General features: G+C 38.2%; 1 protein-coding gene across 3 annotated transcripts in view; it reads right to left on the bottom strand.

Annotated features, from left to right (window-relative positions):
- Positions 1-19424, bottom strand: part of LOC136264476 (uncharacterized) — a 35069-nt gene that overhangs the window by 13615 nt on the left and 2030 nt on the right. The window contains exons 1-2 of one of the 3 annotated variants that reach the window (XM_066059230.1): positions 3717-3829; positions 573-702 (exon numbers count right to left, since the gene is read on the bottom strand). Coding sequence is in view for 1 of the 3 variants with exons in the window: in XM_066059228.1 (XP_065915300.1) it covers positions 3717-3911 (195 nt within the window). In the remaining 2 variants the exon portion in view is untranslated. Of the gene's footprint in view, positions 1-572; positions 1564-3716; positions 3922-19424 lie in introns of those variants that run through there. The other 2 variants (XM_066059228.1, XM_066059229.1) reach the window with 2 other exon arrangements.

Here is a 19424-nt window from a genome sequence, read left to right as displayed (position 1 = left end):
TTCTGGCAAGTTTTTTCATGCACTTTTTTACTGTTTTATTAGAGTACCTCAGCTCTACCATTTACAGTTGTTTATTTTCTGCCTTGTAACTCTGTAGCTGTTACTTCTTTGTTTTATAACCATCAAAAGCACTACTACATTGATTAGCCTAGGTTCACACTAAATTTCATTCCCATCAGTGGTTTACCCTGTAGCCGTGACAGAAGTTCAATCCTTAATTTTGATGCAAATAATTTTTCATTGCACCAGACTCCTTAGTTTGTAAATCCCATAAGTGGAGGAAAGGGAGGGGGGAGGCTAGGGGCTTAGCCCCCCAGAATGATATCATGCTGAAATTATCCTTCTTGAATTGGGGCTGAAAACTGTGATAAAGATCGAGTTATTCTAATAGAGCAGTCACTCTAATAAAGCAGTCACAGTATTAGAGTAGTGTTTAGTGAGCTATGTAAGATTTTTATGTACTTTATCAGCTTAAATGTGTAGCTGGTGAGGCGGGTAGCTGGTGAGGTGGGTAACTGCTGCAGCGGATAGCTGTTGCCAACTAGCTGTGACCTTCTTTTTTTTGGTCTCACCTTACGAAACTAGAGAAAATGTAGTGCCTCAGTTCATTTTGATCTCCTCTTTACATAAGTCTGGTTTCAGTCCCCCTTATATCAACTACTTCCTCTGCCACTGGTGAATTCACCTTAATGCATTCTTTATCTGCACCAAATTTCAAGGTAATTGAATTATGCATTATTTGTTACCGGATTTGCGAAAAGGTACCTTTTCCACACATTTCACATGCCAGCAAACAAAATGATGCAACACTTGACCCCTTATACTGATTAACTTGCTCTTAATTTCAAAATGTAGCCATATACTTTAGCTGCACTCATGGAAAATTTTAGGCTATTATAAGCAAAGATACAAAAGTTATGAAACTTTAAAGTTCAACAAATGGGTCAAATTTTGTGTGTGAAAAGATAATTTTTCGCAAATACGGTCACATTTTGTGTTTATAACAAATTTTGCTAAGTGTATGAAAGAATAATCTTAGCCTCCAGAGATCCTATAAGAAGAAAAAAAATGAAGAAAATATCAAAGCTTTGGCTGCTCATATCTTACAAATGGCTGGAATGAATTTAGGGCCACCTCTCAGATTTTGATGAAACTTGGTGTGTTTGTAGTACCTGTGGTGCCTATCATTCATGCAATTTTTTAGCTCCACACATCCCATAGTTTCTGATTTATGATCACAAATAGTTTGAATATTTCATGAAAAATTGGTCCATTGCTAGTTATAAAATTGACTGTAACTTTGCACTGTGTAATTCATACAGTACGGTAGTATTGTATATTAGGAATCATGAAGAGTTAGGTTTTTCTGGCCAAAGATCACCGTAAAACCAGCTTCACAATACCATCCTGGCATCTTGGCAGTATTGGTTGGATATAACCAAGCCCAAAAGTGCCTTCAATATGATCCTAGAGTCTTCCAATAAATTGTTATGAAATTTAAAATAAATTATGAAATTTAAAATAAATTATTCAATAGATTTTCTACTGACTAAATGCCTATCAGGCAGGCAAGCGTAACTTGATAATGGCTATGGCAATGGCTTGATTTTTTACTGTTCAACATTGCTTCATCCAGAGACAAGCCCTTTTGGCATACCACAGTACATACAATGTACACATCATGGACTTACCTTTGTCCTTCTTTGTTTCCCATTTCTTTTTTGCTAACAGCCCAGGGTGTCGATTCGCACTAGCACGATCATGACATGATATATTATTACTAGCTCATAAAAATGTGTTGAACAGTGAGAGACCATCACACTACAGCTATTGACTAGTCAACTGAACCAGTAAAACTAGAAGCACTGGACTTAATTTATAGACGTACTTAAAGACTCTGATGATGGTTGCTTGTGGTTAGCAGAAATGAACATTCTTACTGCATTAAATTTTGTTAGCATAAATGGATGAGTCTAGTAATATCAAATTATGCTTATTAAGTACCACAAAAAAAATTTGCCATAAAAAGACAGACTTCACTCATTCAAGTCCAGAACAAGGCACAACAATGTTTCTATTAATCAAAGACTACTCATGAGTTTCTAAATGTTTCGTGTACCTTGTGAATACCTCAAGTTGACCATTCTTTGTAACAGTTAAAGAAATTAATTTGTATCTGTATTATAAGTTAGTTCAGATTAAGATTAATTTTCATAAATGCAGATAAGGTTCATTACTTGAACATAACTATCACACTCTTTTATTGGTCTAGCTGTACATATATGACAGCATGGTGAAAATGTGACCTTGCCTTTTGAAATATCACACATGCTCACTCAAGATACTCTAATACAGCACTCACCTTAATACAACAGCCATGTTTGTATGGTATTCTATTATTACATTTTGGAAGGCTCTGTAGGATAGTTAAGTAATATCACAGCTTAGGGGCATTTTCATACCTCCAATATGGACCAAAGAAATCACATACTGTGACCACACCCTTAAAATGGTCAGAGCACAGTGACCACATTATCTAACTGCATTTATATACCTGACTGAATTTGACAAAACCAGGCTTCAACGCACAAAGCTTCATTAGGAGATATGGCGATTTTAAGTAATCATTGTGTAATAACTTCCCAGTGCCTACAGCTGTGCAAACAAATTTTGCACCAATTATTCATCTATTTACCAGCTATCACTGAGTGGGTGTATAAATTTCTGATACCCAAAATTTGCCCTGTTTTGGGAAGCTTTCTTCGAGCGGGTTATAATATCACAGGTGGTAGTAATAGGGTGGTAGTAATAGGGTGGTAGTAATAGGGTGGGAGGGTAGGGGGTAGTGGGTGGGCATAATATAGGGGTATAAAATGAAGTAGGAAGACGAATGGAATCCAGAGGCCAAGTTTGGGCTCTCCTTGGCCCTCCATGGCCCTCAAATCACTCCAAATTGACTGAGAACACTACTGGCGAGCTCTCTGTGAAGTCCCAGCTCACCACACACCATTATTACAAAGCCATGGCCATTTAATGGCACCAATCTCCCACTCGTGGCTTTGACAGGGTCGGAAGAAAGCTGCTGCAGAAACCAGACTTGCCAGTCCTAAAGGAAGCACAGTGTGGAATATGATAGTGTATTAGACCAGCAATCCATTTCTGGTAAAAACGTAAGTTTGATTTTGTGTGTGTGGAAGCCTTGTTATGTGAAATCTGGTCACATATTTTAATGCAGTTTGCTGAACAAGACATTTAGCAACCATGCCCTCAATCTATTGCATACTTGAGATTATCAGTAAGATCAATACACTCTAACAAAGCATTCACCTTAGTAACAACCATGTGTTGTAATATAACAGCCACACACGGTTATTATATGGTATATCAGAAGGTAAATCAACTAGTGCAAGTAAGGATGTGAATAAAAAAATTATTAAATTTAAATTAGTAAGGGGATCGAGCAATAAAAATTAGAGTTGAATGGTGGTATTACTACATACAGGAAAATTCCTTGTGTATAGTATAAGGGGCACGAAACATGGATAGATTAGGTGACATTGGTTTCCAATCCAGTATGTGACATCTATTATCTATATAATTATGATCTGTCCAAATGTGTCCATATTGACTGAATATGTAGCTATGTACTCTGGTGGTTTACAATAATAATAAGGCACAAACCTTTACATATAGTCACTTTTATATTCTCAACTAACCTGCTGAGAACAGTTGTCTATGTCTATCTCAAGTTCTGTAAATGGAGCAACATCACTGCTAGTAGCGTAAATAATGATCGGGATGCAAAAACAACTGAAGATAACTGCACAAACACAGCTCACAGTAATTATTTCAATTATTTTACTGTATTCGCTTGCCACAACTTCATCCGTTTGATCCTCAATAGCATCCATCTTTAATACTCTGTATATTTTAAAGAAAAGATAATTGGCTTCATTAGGTGCATAGTACACTGTGTGCTGTGGAAATTTTAAGGGTCTTGCCAGTATGATAACTAAATTACTTATAAGGATTTTTACTACCTTATGACACCACAGAAGCCAACACCACACATAGCTGCTAAATCTACAGTGAAAATTGATAAATTGCAGAGCTATGATCAATATGCTGTTAGTGGCAAGACTCGATGTGCAAATTTACATCCAAACAAAATTTTAGCTAAGCTTATGTATATTGCTTAATAATAAAATTTCATGTGCTGGCAGCCTGGTACAAAAACTGAATTCCAATAGAACCAATGGAGTTTATCTATGCACCTGCACAAAAAAAATTATTATTTATTTGACTGAGATACTCTAATACTATGGAACTGGGCCAAAACTTCTTGACCTCACTTAAAGGTGGCCACTAAGACTGGTTCCACTGTAAAAATTAAGTACAGTTTGGTTTACCATACACAGCAGGCTATATAGAACATCCTTCATAAAAATACTTGTAATAATAGATGGACTGGATACATGTATACATATATTATTAATAAAACACCTTCTTCAAACTCGAAAAAGAAAATATTTCTATCATCAAAAGCAAATGTAACAAGTCACATACACATTAGTCAGGCAGCTTAATGCCAAATTTTAGCTAAATGTGGACATTCTGGACAAAAGCACAAATTTTTTTCTAGATATTGCCTATGACCTTACCTTCCAAATTTTGGGGGGAGCTGCCTCATATCACCTTGGCTCCCCCCTCAAAACCCTCTCTGAAATGGTCAAGTTTTTGTTAACGGAATCTGCTCAATTTATGTATGTGTAATAGGAAATCATATCATGTTACGTTCAATTGCACACATCAATACAGCTGGTACTTTTGACACATAACTGAATAGTTAGAATTTACAATGTGGGTTTGAGTTTATTGAGCACATGTCAAGGTGAGTATTTGATTTACCTGTTTTTACAACTAATTTAGTATGTCAATTTTATGTGCATATGGCAGTTATTAAAGATTAAAGTGAACTTGTGAAAATGGACTGGAGTATTTGCTTGATCTGTCAACGAAACACCACAGAGCCTTGACAAGTCACTGTATAGCTCTTTCTTGGATAGTGTTGATTCTTTCAGAGCACTAGGTATGTTGCCAGTAGCACTTAATTTTGAAGAAGGTATAACTGTAGATGAATTGGTTGAGAATCAAGCTGTGTGGCATAAATCTTGCCATTTGAAGTTTAATAAAGAAAGACTGAAAAGAGCCAGTAAAAAGAGAAGTAAGGGTGATATCACAAAATGTGATAATGATGGGATGAAAAGATATAAGCGCTGCTCAATTGACAAAATGTCCTGTCTGTTTTGTCAGAGAAAAGATGGACATCTTCATGAATTTAGAACACTTGACGCAGATGAGACTGTGAGACATATGGCTACTGAGCTACAAGAAGCAGAATTGATATCAAGAATGGAGGGTGGTGATTTAATAGCAATTGATGCTAAGTACCATCTTCAGTGTCTAACAGAAATAAGAAATCGTTATCGATCACTGGTACGTCAACGTGAACAGGAAGCTGAAAGTTTATCTGAAGAAAAGAAAATGAAAGCAAGAATATTTGTGGAATTATGTACATACATAGAGAACTGTGTTGAAGAAGGGGTGCATTATTTCAAATTTTCGGATTTACACCAGTTGTATGAAAAGCGACTAAACTGTTTTAGTTTCACGAAGGAGGTCAATAGTGAAGGGTCTGCTATTGGATTAACTGAAAATCCTGTGGCTTTCAGAAAATGGATGGTATCAGGGTCTGAGCAAGCAAGGTTATTGAAGGAGTTTGAAGGAGTTTGAAGATAACTATTCTGAGCCAAAAGAGCTGGAATGTGGCTATCACCATGAAGAAGGTTTTTCCACACAAAGTAGCTTCAAAGAACAAGTTGCGAGCCTAATTGACGTGATCAATGAAATAGGAAACCCCTTCCTTGAGGACACTGACGAATTACTTGCTCTGGACACTCGAAATATTTTGGATGAGTCTGTGGTGAAAAGTGTGCGAGAAGTTTGCAATCTAGAAAAACTTCAGTATTCCAGATACTACAAAGAAGTGATAACTGACCGTGAAAAGTCTATTCATAATCCTATTAAGAAAAACTGTCTTCCTTTATTTAGTTGTCCAAGGCCCAAGGTAAAGGCAAAAGAAGCAGGAAAGATCTCCTCATTGAAGAATGACGTAGCCTTGTTCTCTTGCTTGTATATTGTGATGCAGCACAAAGCCAGTGATATGAGTGCATTCTTCAGTCACGAAAATCACCCTTTTCCCCCTTCACTTGCAAATCAAGGAAAATTGCACTGTGAAAAAGGTGGGATATAAGATGGTATTTCCAGTGGCTTATTGAATACAAATAAGCCTTACTATAAACCCTGTATTATACTCATGTTATACTTTAGTATAATGCATACTATACTATTACATAATTATATGGTTTCAGTTTATTTACTACATTACCTGAAATAGCTTATATCAAATATAATACCCACACTATACCACCACATATATGGTTTCAGTATGTTTAACACATTAACTAAAGCCTTACAAGAGACTGTTAGTATAATACAGGTTATACCAAGCTTTATTGTATTCAATAAGCCACTGGAAATACTATCTTATATCCCTCTTTTTTCACAGTGTTGCATGTAGGAAAGAAGTCCGATTTGCTGACTACTTTGGTGCAGGACACACATATTGATCCACCCGAGTTCATTGATGTGAAACTTGTAGATGGAGCTGCTGTTGTGCATTTACTCCTGGTCACAAATGTTACAACCTTTGATGAGTATGCCAATCAGATCTTTGTTTCTTACATTGTCAAGCAGTTAGAAATTGTAAACGAGTAGATATTGTTTGGGACAATTATATTTCCAGCAGTATTAAAGAGTCAACTAGAGAATAGCATGGTAAGGGCATTCGGAGAAAGGTTCTGGTAAGACTAAGCTTCCAGTAAGTGGGCTGATTTCTTGCATGACTCAAACAATAAACAAGAATTATTTACATTTCTATCCAACAAGATTGCTGCTATGACTTTTCCTGAAGGCAAAGAAGTCGTTGTAACAACTGGGGATACAACTGTTGTCCAAGGAACAAGGCATCATGGGAAGCATGGAAGTGTTATGATGATGTAACACACACCTTTAGTTACATGGCACTACATCCGTTTGCTGATATAAATATTCACACATCTCATTTTCAAGTACTTGAGCAGTTTACAGTTTTTCTATATGATAAGACTAGTGATGTAGAACATGTGAATGAAGCAAGGAAGGTCCTGTTTTGCCAGAAGGAAAGAACGATGGAAAAACTACCTCCAACCCAGGATGCCCTGTTGCAACCCACCAAGCGAGTGGCTTATCAAGCTGGAATATGGTGCAGCAGTAATCAGAGTATGCTTAATACACCTCCTCCTGAAGGATGGGGATGGACAATAACTGAAGAAAAGACTTGTATCCCTGTATGGAATACTTTACCTGTGGCTTCTAAGGCCTGTAGTGAATTAGTTAAATGTGCCTGCAAAAGTGCAAGTGGGTGTGGTACCAGGTGTACTTGCAAAAAAGCAGGATGGAATTGCACTGAACTTTGCAAATGTCACTGCCTAGTATCACATTTAAATGAATAGATGACAAGCTATATGCATATTGTGGTACATGTGCATGTATATAGCCATTGTAGAATAATGATACATTACAGTAAATGATTACATGTTATATATATAGTTATTAAATATATGGAGCTTTAACTATTTTTTGCATTTGGTATAGCTTTCTAAGTTGCAACAAGCACTCTACAGACTCTAGCTGAGTTTAAATATTGATAATAGTTGAAACGTTAACAGGCAACAAGCCTCATGTACAGTGGTTTATATACTCCGAGTTGGTTGCTAGGATACACTTGTATGGGGTGGCTCCCCTCAAAAATTGGAAGTTAAGGCCATAAGTACTGTGTGAAAAAATTTGGCGCTTTTGTCCAGAATGTCCACATAAACTTGTTAAGCCGCCTGACTACATTACGTGCTCAAAATTTTACAATCTAGTTATAACTTTGTTAGGATACACTTTGCAAGGCTTCTTAGATTAATTACTCTCCAAGGATCTCCCATCTACAACCAGCCAACCTAGGATTACTAACCGAGTTAGGTTCTCATACAGTAAAAGAAAACACTGTTTTAGATATGGATGACACAGTGGTCTTCCCAAACACATGGAAGAGATATCAATAACATAAAAAACACCAAGCTTACCTGATGAACAGAAACCAACTAATATCACCTAATTTTAAATAAAACGACTGTTCTAATTCATCCAACTCTCAACCAGCTTCATTTCATTAACATGTTTGTATTGCAAACTACTAAAATTTATCATGTATTATTATAGATATTATATACTACGTACCCAGTATATAATATCTATAGTTATACTTTTATTCTAAACACAATAATAGTCTGATCGTGCATTTGTGGAGGGAGATTGCTGTATGTAAAAGCCAAGTCAGGGGCATCAGTGTAAAAGTGAAAGTGGTAAGGATCATCCCAATGTTGCCAAAAGCAGCTAGTCTAAGAGGGTCTGGGAACATGTTCTCCTAGGAAAATTGAACTTTTACACTTTGAGATGCCATTTGTAGGCAATTATGGACTGTATAATACTGTGTGCAAGGTGCTAGCTAGCCAATTAACAAGTATTCAGTGTTAGGGATATAAACTGGAAGCTGATAAGCAAAAAGCACCTCCGTAACACTGTTCAACTCTTAAACCATTTGAGTTTGTTAATTAAGAGATACACTGAATGTAGCTACAAAGACCAATGCTTAATAAAGCAGTAATAATTAGTTATATTTGCAACTGTGTGTCTTGACATATGTGGGAAAAACTGGTCAGATTTGATTTTTCACCAATAATACAAAACTACATAAACAATCTATCAAATTTCACAATCAAAATTAGCTTGAGGTCTGCTTTTTCTGCCTGCTTTGCCCAAGCACAGTGGCAACTCATACAAGCGGTCTATAGGGCCGTAATGGAGCTCTGGCCAGCCAGGGGGTAGCTGTATGTGGCTTTAAAGCTCCATGGTATTGAATAAAGCCCTGTGCCATAAATTTCCTTTTATTTTTAGCCAGTTTTGATATTTAAATGGTTCGTAATTTGACCTACTTTATCCCTACGCATTTCTCTTTCATTTTGTAAACAGCCACTTTCCCTCCCATTCCCTGCTCACACCACCCTTTTTGGAGCTTGCTTGATAGAATCAAGATTGAATTTATAAAATTGCAGGAAACATAGCTGTTGACTCCTTGTCTCCGTAAAAGTAGGCGATAAGATCAGTTTTCCACCACATATATAAACTACAGCTCCAATGGTGCAGAGGCAGATTTAAAGGGGGGCACACCCCTCTTCAGAAAGTATTGCTCATCATGGGATCATAGAGTTTAAGGTTTTATTGACCAAAACGTATCACCCAAAAACCAGCTTCACAATGCCATCCTGACACCTTGGCAGTATTGGTGAGGTATAACCAATCCCAAAAGTGCCTTCAGTATGACCCTAAATGCTTGCTATAGTTTGTTAAGAATTTTTTTTAATGTTTTCTGTCTCAGACAAGCATAACTCAATAAGGCCAACATAATAAGATTCCTTGTTTCCTGTCACCTTGAGACAGGGGCATGTATGGAAGGAGGGGGGGGGGGGGGGGGGGGGGGCTCAAAATGAACTGAGGCACTACACTGATAGCTAGGGATGAGCCTATTATGCTCAAAAACTTGCCTATTATTCCTTCCCGAACTTCTTAAAAATTTTCCCAAAAATTCTTTTTTAATTCCCATATGGTCACCAATTATTCTTTTATTATTCATTTTTGTAATAATTGAACTGTGTTACAATATTTGAATGAATAATGTATTATTATATACTGTATTGTCATTACAGGAAACTGAGCTGGCTAGTGACTATGCAACTTGTAAAAAAGTTTACAAGATATTATAATAGTAAATGCAGCTATGTACAATGAATGCGCATGCTGTAGTATAGTGTTTCTAGCATACAAATTATTTACTGTTATACTGAATAATAAGTGAAGCTTCAAGATAATCTTCCAAAGAATTCAGTTGTTGTTCTCCAAAAGAGTTTTTTAAAAGAGAAAAAACTCGTTCAGCTGCTGCAGAAGATGGTTGTAGAAGCAATAACTTGGCAGCGACCTCTTTCCAGTTTGGAATGTTATTGGCATGTTGCTTCCAAAAGAGCACAACATCTAAATCAGAAGAAATATCCTCAACAGCTGCTACATATTGAGGAAATTCTTGCTTGAGATTTGACAGCACAGGCTCTGTAATAAATGAAATCGTTGACAAAGATGTTAGTGGGATGGATTCTGGTTTTGTCTTGCTGATAAAGTGTGGATCAAACAGCCTAGCAGCTTTGAAAGCCTTCAATGGGACACTCATTATACTAGCTTGCAAATGCTCTTGATAGTAATTCAAAGCTGGTTGAATGCACAATCTGGCATGTCTCGTCCATCTCAACTGCACATCTGTTTTACCTTTTGCAATTCTTTTAGTTATAGCATTAACATTTGGGTAGCTTTTCATCACCACTGATGTGCTTAAAGCACTTATGATTTCATAACATTGAAAAACAAGTGGACCATCTCCTTCTAATTTATATGTTGCTTGCACAAAAGGCTTTCCAGCATCAACTATGGCAGCCAATTCAACCTTCAAAGTATTTAATTTTTGATGGTCAGAAAAATATCCTGCTAGCTTTTCCCTAGTGCTGCTTGAAAATTCTTCTTCATGATTTAAGAAAGATTGGACATCTCCAAAAAGTTCAAACAATTGATTAAGAACTTCCCACTTACTCCACCAACGAGTAGCAGAGTAACCTTGAACAGTTCGGCCTGTTTTTTGGCTCCATAACAATCTGGCTTTTGGGCTATGAGCAAACAGACTGATCCAGTATGTCACAAACTCATTAAGTGTAGGTGTATTGAACCTCTCTCCTACTCGATCTAGCGTATGTGAAAAACACCCGATTCCTTGAGCAAAAGGGTACATAACTTTCAGTGTGCGCATGGCCACTACATTAGTAGAAGCACAATCATGCATTACAGCTAAAACATGCTCAGACCCTACACCAAACTCAAGTGACAACGAGTTTATGACCTCCCGTGCAATTTCTTCCCCACTTAGACTTTTGGCTAACATGTGAACTTTTATTAGCCTTTGGCAAACAAGCCAATCAGAGTTCACATAACGAATGACTAGTACAAAAACCTCACCCAGTCTTGAAGTGCCATCAAATATCACAGACAAACATTTCCCAGAAATTTCATTCTTTATTCTTTCTTTTTCTTGCTGCAAAATCAGAGGAACCACATCAAACATTCTTCGTCGATCTGTTAATCGAAAACCATTTTCCTCAAGCAACTCTCTAAAGTGCGATACCTTGCTTAGTGGGACCCCAGCTGATAAAAAAGTACGAGCCACTTTAACTCTGAAAATTCTCTGGCTATCAGGAAGGGTCTCACCCTTAGGATGAAGAGTATCATGTGACTTCAGTGCCTCTGCAATTTCCATATCCTTCTTCTTTTGATTTTCTAGGCGAGTTTTCCCTGACGAGTGCTTTGCTGATTTTATGTGTCCATTTACCACGCTGCTCTTCACTGACAATTCTTCTCTGCAAGCCAAGCAAAACAGCTTGTTATTTGACACCGAAAAACATTCTTTAGGGTGCTGCTTAACTCGATGTTGTGGTGTTATGGACTTGGGATCGCTCGAACATAAGCCTCTCGATCTTTTTTTCCCTTTTGGTGGTTGGTTGCAATCAATCTTACGTTTACGAGATAACTCTGAAGCAGTAGGCCTGTGCAAGCATTCCATCAGTGATCTAGCTTTAGTTGAGACATCCGAGGATTTCGAGCTAGAGTTTGATTTTTCTGGGGCAGCCCGCGAATCTGTATCTTCGCTTCGATGCGTGTCATCTCCAAGGGTCACGTCAGAGTAAGACTCACTGTTTATACTATCTTCATCATTAATAATGTTATCATCGTAATCAGACTCATCAAGAACCTTTGAAACAACCGATGCACCTGGATCCGCCATTTATAATAATAATAACACCGATTATTCTTGTATTATTCTCGGGAATGGCCTATAATTCTGGAATTATTCTCGCCAAAATCGTAAGCCTATTATTCTTAAAATTATGCCGGCATATTAGGCGCATGCCTACTGATAGCTCACTACACACTGCTTGACTGCTTTATTAGAGTGACTGCTTTATTAGAGTATCTTGATCTTTGTACACAAAAGATTTTGGAGGGGGGTCAAGAGCCCCCTTCCTTATCCGTCCCTGCCTTGAGATCAATCAGGTGATGAGGGCAGGTGGTTATTACCTATATTAATGACTAAAACTTCACTATTTTGGTGAGCCTTCAAAAGAACAGTACACTGTCCACCAGCTAATTAGTTTCAAGCAACAGGATTAATGTTTCAAAGGACTACAAGCTTTTCATAATTATAAGTGCAACAAAGCACTTTCCAAGAAATTTAGTATATAACAAAGTAACACTTATTAGAGGAGTATGAATTTATAAAAATGCTACCCAATAAATAAATGATGGTTATGATTACTGTAGTAGGGTTGCTGAGTGTTATATTAAAGTTGCTGACTGCTCTATTAGAGTATTCCAATCTTAAACACAGAAACAATTTGTATTTCTAAGTAATTTTAGTTCTTAATCACAATAATAATTACTAATGTGGTATAGGCAAAGTGGCATGCAGGTGGGTGATGGGAAACAAGGAATTAATAAATGTTAGTCTAATTAAGGCAACAGGCTTGATTTTTCGCTTTTCAATATTACTTCATTCCAAGATGTATCTTTTGGCATACTGCAGTACTTTAATTAATTTATAAAGACATTACAGCACACGTGCTGGACTTCTAGTCCTACAGCCTGTTTATGTACAAATACAATGCACGCGTCGTGGCTTATATACCTTTGTCCTCTTTTGTGTCCCATTTCTTTGCTGATAGCCCAGGATGTTGATTAAGTTGCAGTAGCACAATGCATGGCTTCCATACGCTTGTACATGGGAATCGTCCATATCCTCCATGGTGACAGGGTCGATTGCAAAGGCACTTTTTATACTGTTCTAGCTCTTCGTATGCAATGCTGTGTAATGGCAGGAGTTCATAATAAAAATAGAGAAGGAGAGTGCCAATGCAGCCTGTACAAAATCACTGTGTAACTTAAAGGGTATCCATAATACATATTTGGCAGAACAAAGGCTTTACTATATTTAGCATCTATCAACAGCACTCAACACCTATCAACAACACTCAACACCTTTCAACAACACTCAACACCTATCAACAGTTCTCTATCATCAGTTAAAAGTATTAAGTAAAGCCTTTTTTCTACCAGGTATGGGTACCCTCTAAGTTATACAGTAATTTTGCCTGAAAGTGTCCTAGTTAGACACTCTTCCTCGATATTTTTTTTATTATGAACTCTTGTCTTGATAACCACTTCACTTTCGAGTCAGTAATTGATAGTTGGGCACGTGAGCTGTCCATATTTTACATGGTGACTAGATTGATTGCAGAGGCGTGCTTCTACTGTTCTTTGTTTGTAGCACTGTGCAACAGGCTGACATAGCTGAAAGCAAAATGTAATGGCCACTTCACCTTTGAGTCAGTGTTCAAACAAACATTAACTCTAACATCATCCATTTTTTTGATGTGGTATGCGTGGGTTCACCAGTGATTAATGTTAAAAGTAAACAAACAAGTAGAAGAAAAAATTAGAAATTTTAAGTTCGATAAGGGATCATAGAAAAAAAGCAGGGAAACAAGGGAGGTCACCTACACCTGCAGATATACTAGTGAACATTTATGTAGTCCATATTTCAGTCTATAGGGACTAAATGTTCACTAGTATATCTGCAGGTGTAGGTGACCTCCCTTGTTTCCACGCTTTTTTATATATATGATCCCTAATCGAACTTAAAATTCTTAATTTTTCATTATACTTGTTGAACATACAGGAGCTACACTGTTAAAGCAAAAGTGTTATGGTAGCACCAAGAGTATATAATGGAAGAGGTATATACTCTTGGTAACACCATATATAGGTGTAGCTAATATATTGACATGCTTTACACCTGTGGTAGCAGTCACTATTTGACACCTATATACTGAAGTGTAATACAAAACGTTATCGTAATACCCTAGGTTAGGTGTCATATAGTGACTACAATAGGTGTAATACAGTTGCTATTTGACACTTAAGACATTACCGTAACACTTTCATTTTAACAGTGGGTACCTTAGACATAATTCAAACATTTTTGATGCAATTTATGACTGCATGTGTGTAATATCAAAATCTGTCTTTAGCAAATTAATTGCTACCCACATAATATTATATTAATGGTAGGAAAATTGTAGTAGTTCTTGTAAAGTGAATACAACTGAAACTGGTCATCTATACAGTCACCATGCAAATTGATGAGCCAACAAGACTGGCATTTACTTCTACAGAACAGGAGTACTGCTGTGATACAATAATTGAAGGATGAAAAACACCGAAGCCTCCCAACTGCTTGGGTAAGGAAAGCAATTTTCTCTCAGCATCACCAGGGACTATGCATATTTGACCCAATAGATCAGAAAGGAAAACAGATCTAGTAAAATGGTCAAATGAAAGTAAAAGATCAGCAGAACAAGAACAAACACGAAACAAATCCCACCAGAAAGAGACCATGACAATATAAGCAGCATAGGATGCATGAGGTTGTATTTGAGCAAAAAGACTCAAAGTATTGAGATCACCAATCCACTCATCTATTTTACATTTCAAAATGACTGCTCAAAAGCTGGGGCACCAATTATCAATTACACCTCCCAAATAATGATGTCCTTTATAGCAGTGATCTTAATGTCACAGTCTCCAAACATTGTTCTAGCAGAAGTCACAACAGTTTGCTTAGCTATCAAGATAGTTTTAGAAGCATTCAGAAAGTAGTCATAACAGAACCCCACACAGTTGATAACAAGTCCCACCATTGCTTAAGTTTAGAAAGTTTGCCACCACCAGCAGAGTCATCAACATATCAGCACTGCTTTACTGGCCTGGTAAGATGAGAAATCAGGGACAAGGTTCCGCGAGTTTACATGGTCACAGCCAGAGAATCATTCAGGGTAGTCCTTCACTAGAAAAGATGTTATGACCTCCAGTAAACAAATAAGCACCAGAACAATATGTGTAAAAATGGGAGCAAGAGAAGCACAAAGAACCTCTAAGCGTTACTTGACAATTTAACTCATTGAAGGCATTCTTAGCATCAATGTGGAGAACATGATCAACCTCAGGCAAACCAAAAACTTGTTTCATTTTTTTTTTTTTTAAGATATTAAGACAATGATAATATAAATAAACACTTAAACAGTGGGCAGAGAGGCAAACTCTGCCCAGTCTTGGGATAATGGTATTGTTGCCATTACAGAAGCAGCATTGCCACGTTGAACATCAATGGCAACCTTCTGAATCATAAATTGGGTGGCCCTATTATCACCAGACTGTTCCATCACCCGGGAACCTATCCACCTCACTAATGAGCATGCACATGATCCCCAAGCACCCAAGGTCTCAACACATAAAGGGGAGAAGTGAAATGATGGAATCAGAGAAGAATACTTTCTGCACTTAGCTGACTCTGCAGAGTTTGCCAGCTGGCTGGCACCACTTGCAGAAGTAGATAAATTAGATGGGGCCAGGGTGTCTGAACAGGTAAAGTCTCAGAGCAAGGGTAAGCCCTGTGACCAAGGAATCAATGACATGCCATCTGGCCTCTTACCATCATTACAACACACACCGACTGGCTCCAAAACAGCAGGAACACCTCCAGACACCAGAGCATGACGAATAGTTTCATTCACTGCAGCGTGCCGAGGAATACGGCCTCCACTACGTCTGCAAGACAAACCGTGAGTTCCAAAAACATCAACTTTACTGCCACAAACACATGTATGCTTGACAACGATGGGAACACCGAGACATAGACCAAGAGCAATCTTCAAAGATTCATTGTCCAGCTTAGTGCCCAAGGAAGGTACAGGTAGAGCACCAAGCCACGCACCAGACTCTGAGGAGGAAACTGACAGTAGACGAGCCTTTGTTTTAGCATCAGAGGCAGAGTCCAAAAGAGATGAAAAATGGTGTTCGTAAAGCAACATCCCATCGTTGATAATATCAACGATGGGATGTTGACATTATAGTTGACATTATAGTCAACATAATGTTGACATTATGTTGACATTATAGTCAACATCCCATAGTTGGGATGTTGACATTATCAACATCCCAACTATGTTGATAATGTCTGCGGTCTTCAGGGGGCATAGGATATTCAGCAGACCATTGGTCAAGTGCCTCGTGGAGGAGAGAAGATTCAAAAGTTAAACCAGAAGGAGTCAAGATGGAAGAAACTAGTTCGGAGGTACTATGAAGGGAAGAAAGATAACTGGACAGACTTAAATCAATAGCACTACGGATTCCCAAACCTCCTTTGGCAGCAGGGAGAATAGACTGAGCCCACGCAGAAGAACTGATGTTTATGTTGGTAATAGTCTGGAGGGAAGTGCGGATTAACTCATCAAACTTCTCTAAAAGTCCAGGAACCCTCCAGGCGTGACCGATTTCTTCACGTTGTGAGGGAGAAGTTTAGTTGTTTATTTTCCTTTGTCTGGCTTGCTTATCATACCTCAGCTCACCTGTTTTTTGGTGATTCCATCATTCCATCTGCTACTGGTGTGCAGCAAGGTGACCCCTTGGGTCCAGTCCTTTTCAGTCTAGCCATCCATTCCTTGGCTAGTGAGCTTGTATCAACTTTTAATGTTTGGTATCTTGATGATGGCACTCTCAGCGGCTCACCACAGTCTGTTCTAGCAGATTTTACAACTACTCTGGAACAATCTTCTTCCCTGAGACTCTCCTTGAACCTTTCCAAATGTGAAGCATACATTGCAGGTGCATCTTCCACCCCCTTTATTGATGAACTACAATCTGTTGCACCTGGGGTTCGTCTCCTCGATTCTTCAGAGGTGACTTTGTTGGGTTCCCCTATTACTCTTGATGCACTACCTTCAAGTTTCGAATCCAAGCTTGGATGTATTCAGACTCTTAGTTCACATTTATTTGCTCATGATGCCTTTTATCTGCTGCATCCCCAAACTCCAAACTTGCCATCCCCAAACTCCTTTATCTCCTGCGCACTTCTCCATCCTGACGCTATTGAAAGCATTGCAGTAGTCCACCTTGAGTAGAACTAGTGGATGACTGTGAGCACTTGATGACAAAACTTACAGGCAGCATGAACTGCTGCCTCACACCCACCTGAGGTTCCAAAACCTAACTGCACTGGGCAAAAGAAAAGTCCCAACTCACTCCCTAAACAAAGGCAAGCAGTTTTTGCAGCAAGACAACGAAAAACACTACCAACAGCAATTGGGTGGAGACCATCCCCAGGCTTTTGTAAGGCCACAAGGTTTGCCCCAAAAAAGAATGGTTGAAAAACAGGATGGAACTTCCCTTGTTTCATTGCATGTCACAACCAGGTTCCCATTTGACCAGCACATACTGTAATTGAGAGAATCCTGTTGCCTGCTGTAAATCACAGATGGCAGGCACAATAAGTAGATAAGTATTTCAGATTAACACAAGAGGTGGAAAAAGTAGAAATAGCTGCACACAAGCAAAAATGTCTCCAAGCATCAACATCCAGCCTGAGAGCCACTTATCTCTAGGACCACTGATCTAACTAAAGCAGCATCTAAGCCATCAAACAAGACTGGATGAACAATTGAGAGGAATAAACAGGATAAAGGATAGCGTCAGGATCTCCAGGACAACCACAGGGATACTTTTCTCTCAAAACATCAGACACATTATTGGAAGAACCATCAGACAGGGAGATCCAAACTAAGGGGCCCACAATCACAAGAAGGAGTGAAATGCAGAATTAACGTGGCCCTGAAACATGAGGTTGGCAAATCTGGAAGAATGAGGTTGGTCATCAAGAGATGAATGATAGCAAGGTGAAGCAGATAGATGTCTTGATAGCCAATTCAAAAACAGAGCTAAAAAGTCTCCCATAAGCCAAAGATCAAGTCATCTCTTAAGGCAGGAGCAAACTACCAAAAGGCTAAGTTTGGTTTCTATATAGAAACAAACTGGAAATCAACATGGCAGCTCACAAACAACTCTAGAGTTGACTGTTCACTAAAGGAATGCAACAATGATGCAAGTTCAGATGTAGGGCTTACCCAAGTTACCTGATGGAATGGTAAACAAATTTGGTCTTCAATTATATGGACAACAGTTCATAGAGTAATTCAAGGCTAGATAAGCCACACCATTCAAATTACTAATTAGTAGCTACACTGTATATAAAATTGGAAGTATGAATGTCATACAAAATTGCCACAGGAGTCATACAAAATGGCCAGTTTGTATGACTCATACAATTTTGCATGTTTTTCATACTTCTACAGCTGGTGTAGCTATATAGCTATGACAAGTTAAACTGAAGAGGAAGGTTTCGCACAGCTATGCACATAAGGGGCAAATAAATGTTCCATTAGTTATCCTCATTGATTATTACACCTTCAGCAGTAGTGATCTCAACCGTGATCTCCATACATTGGCCATGCACAGTAAAAACAAACTAGTGAACGTCACTACTAAATGTATTTTACAGTGTGTACATGCGGTGTGACTGTGGCCGTAGCTACAGAGCTAGCATACTACTCACGGCCGCCCACCAGCTGGCACTGAGAGCACCAAACATGCAAAAATGATACAACGTGACATACCAGGGCATTCTCATGTGCCGGGTGCGGAGTAGCTCAGTATGACAGAAATTATGTCGCAGAGGTTAGATTAGATTAGATTAGATTATCAATTTTTGTCAAAGACATGGGTACACAAAAGGCACAGCCTGCAAACGTGCTCCCCATGCAGAACATACAAGTACAAAAAACAAACACATAACAGTAACACAAAAACAAAACACAAAACAATAACATTAGAATACACGGATTGAAAAACAAAACAGTTACAAGATTATGCAAAAAGAAAACGACGAAGTGCAGTCCGGAACGCAACTGGATTAGTCAATTTTAGAATACGATGGGGAATGGTGTTCCATAGGAAGGGAGAGTTGATGAAAAAGGAAAAACACCGGGAGTTAATAGTGGAGGATGGAATAAATAACGACATTGGATGAAATCTAGTGACGGTGGTAGAAAATTGAAAATACTTAGAAAATGGGATAGCAATTCTATTATGTAAAATATCATGAGTCAGACTGGTCGAAAAGTAAGATCTTCTGGTATGAAGAGTTGGCCAATGAAGTTCCTGTAGGCAAGAGTCTG

This window comes from Dysidea avara, chromosome 8, assembly GCF_963678975.1.
Source record: "Dysidea avara chromosome 8, odDysAvar1.4, whole genome shotgun sequence".
Lineage (NCBI taxonomy): Eukaryota > Metazoa > Porifera > Demospongiae > Dictyoceratida > Dysideidae > Dysidea > Dysidea avara.
Note: the sequence above shows the minus strand (reverse complement) of the source record. Positions and strands in the feature narration are given on the sequence as shown.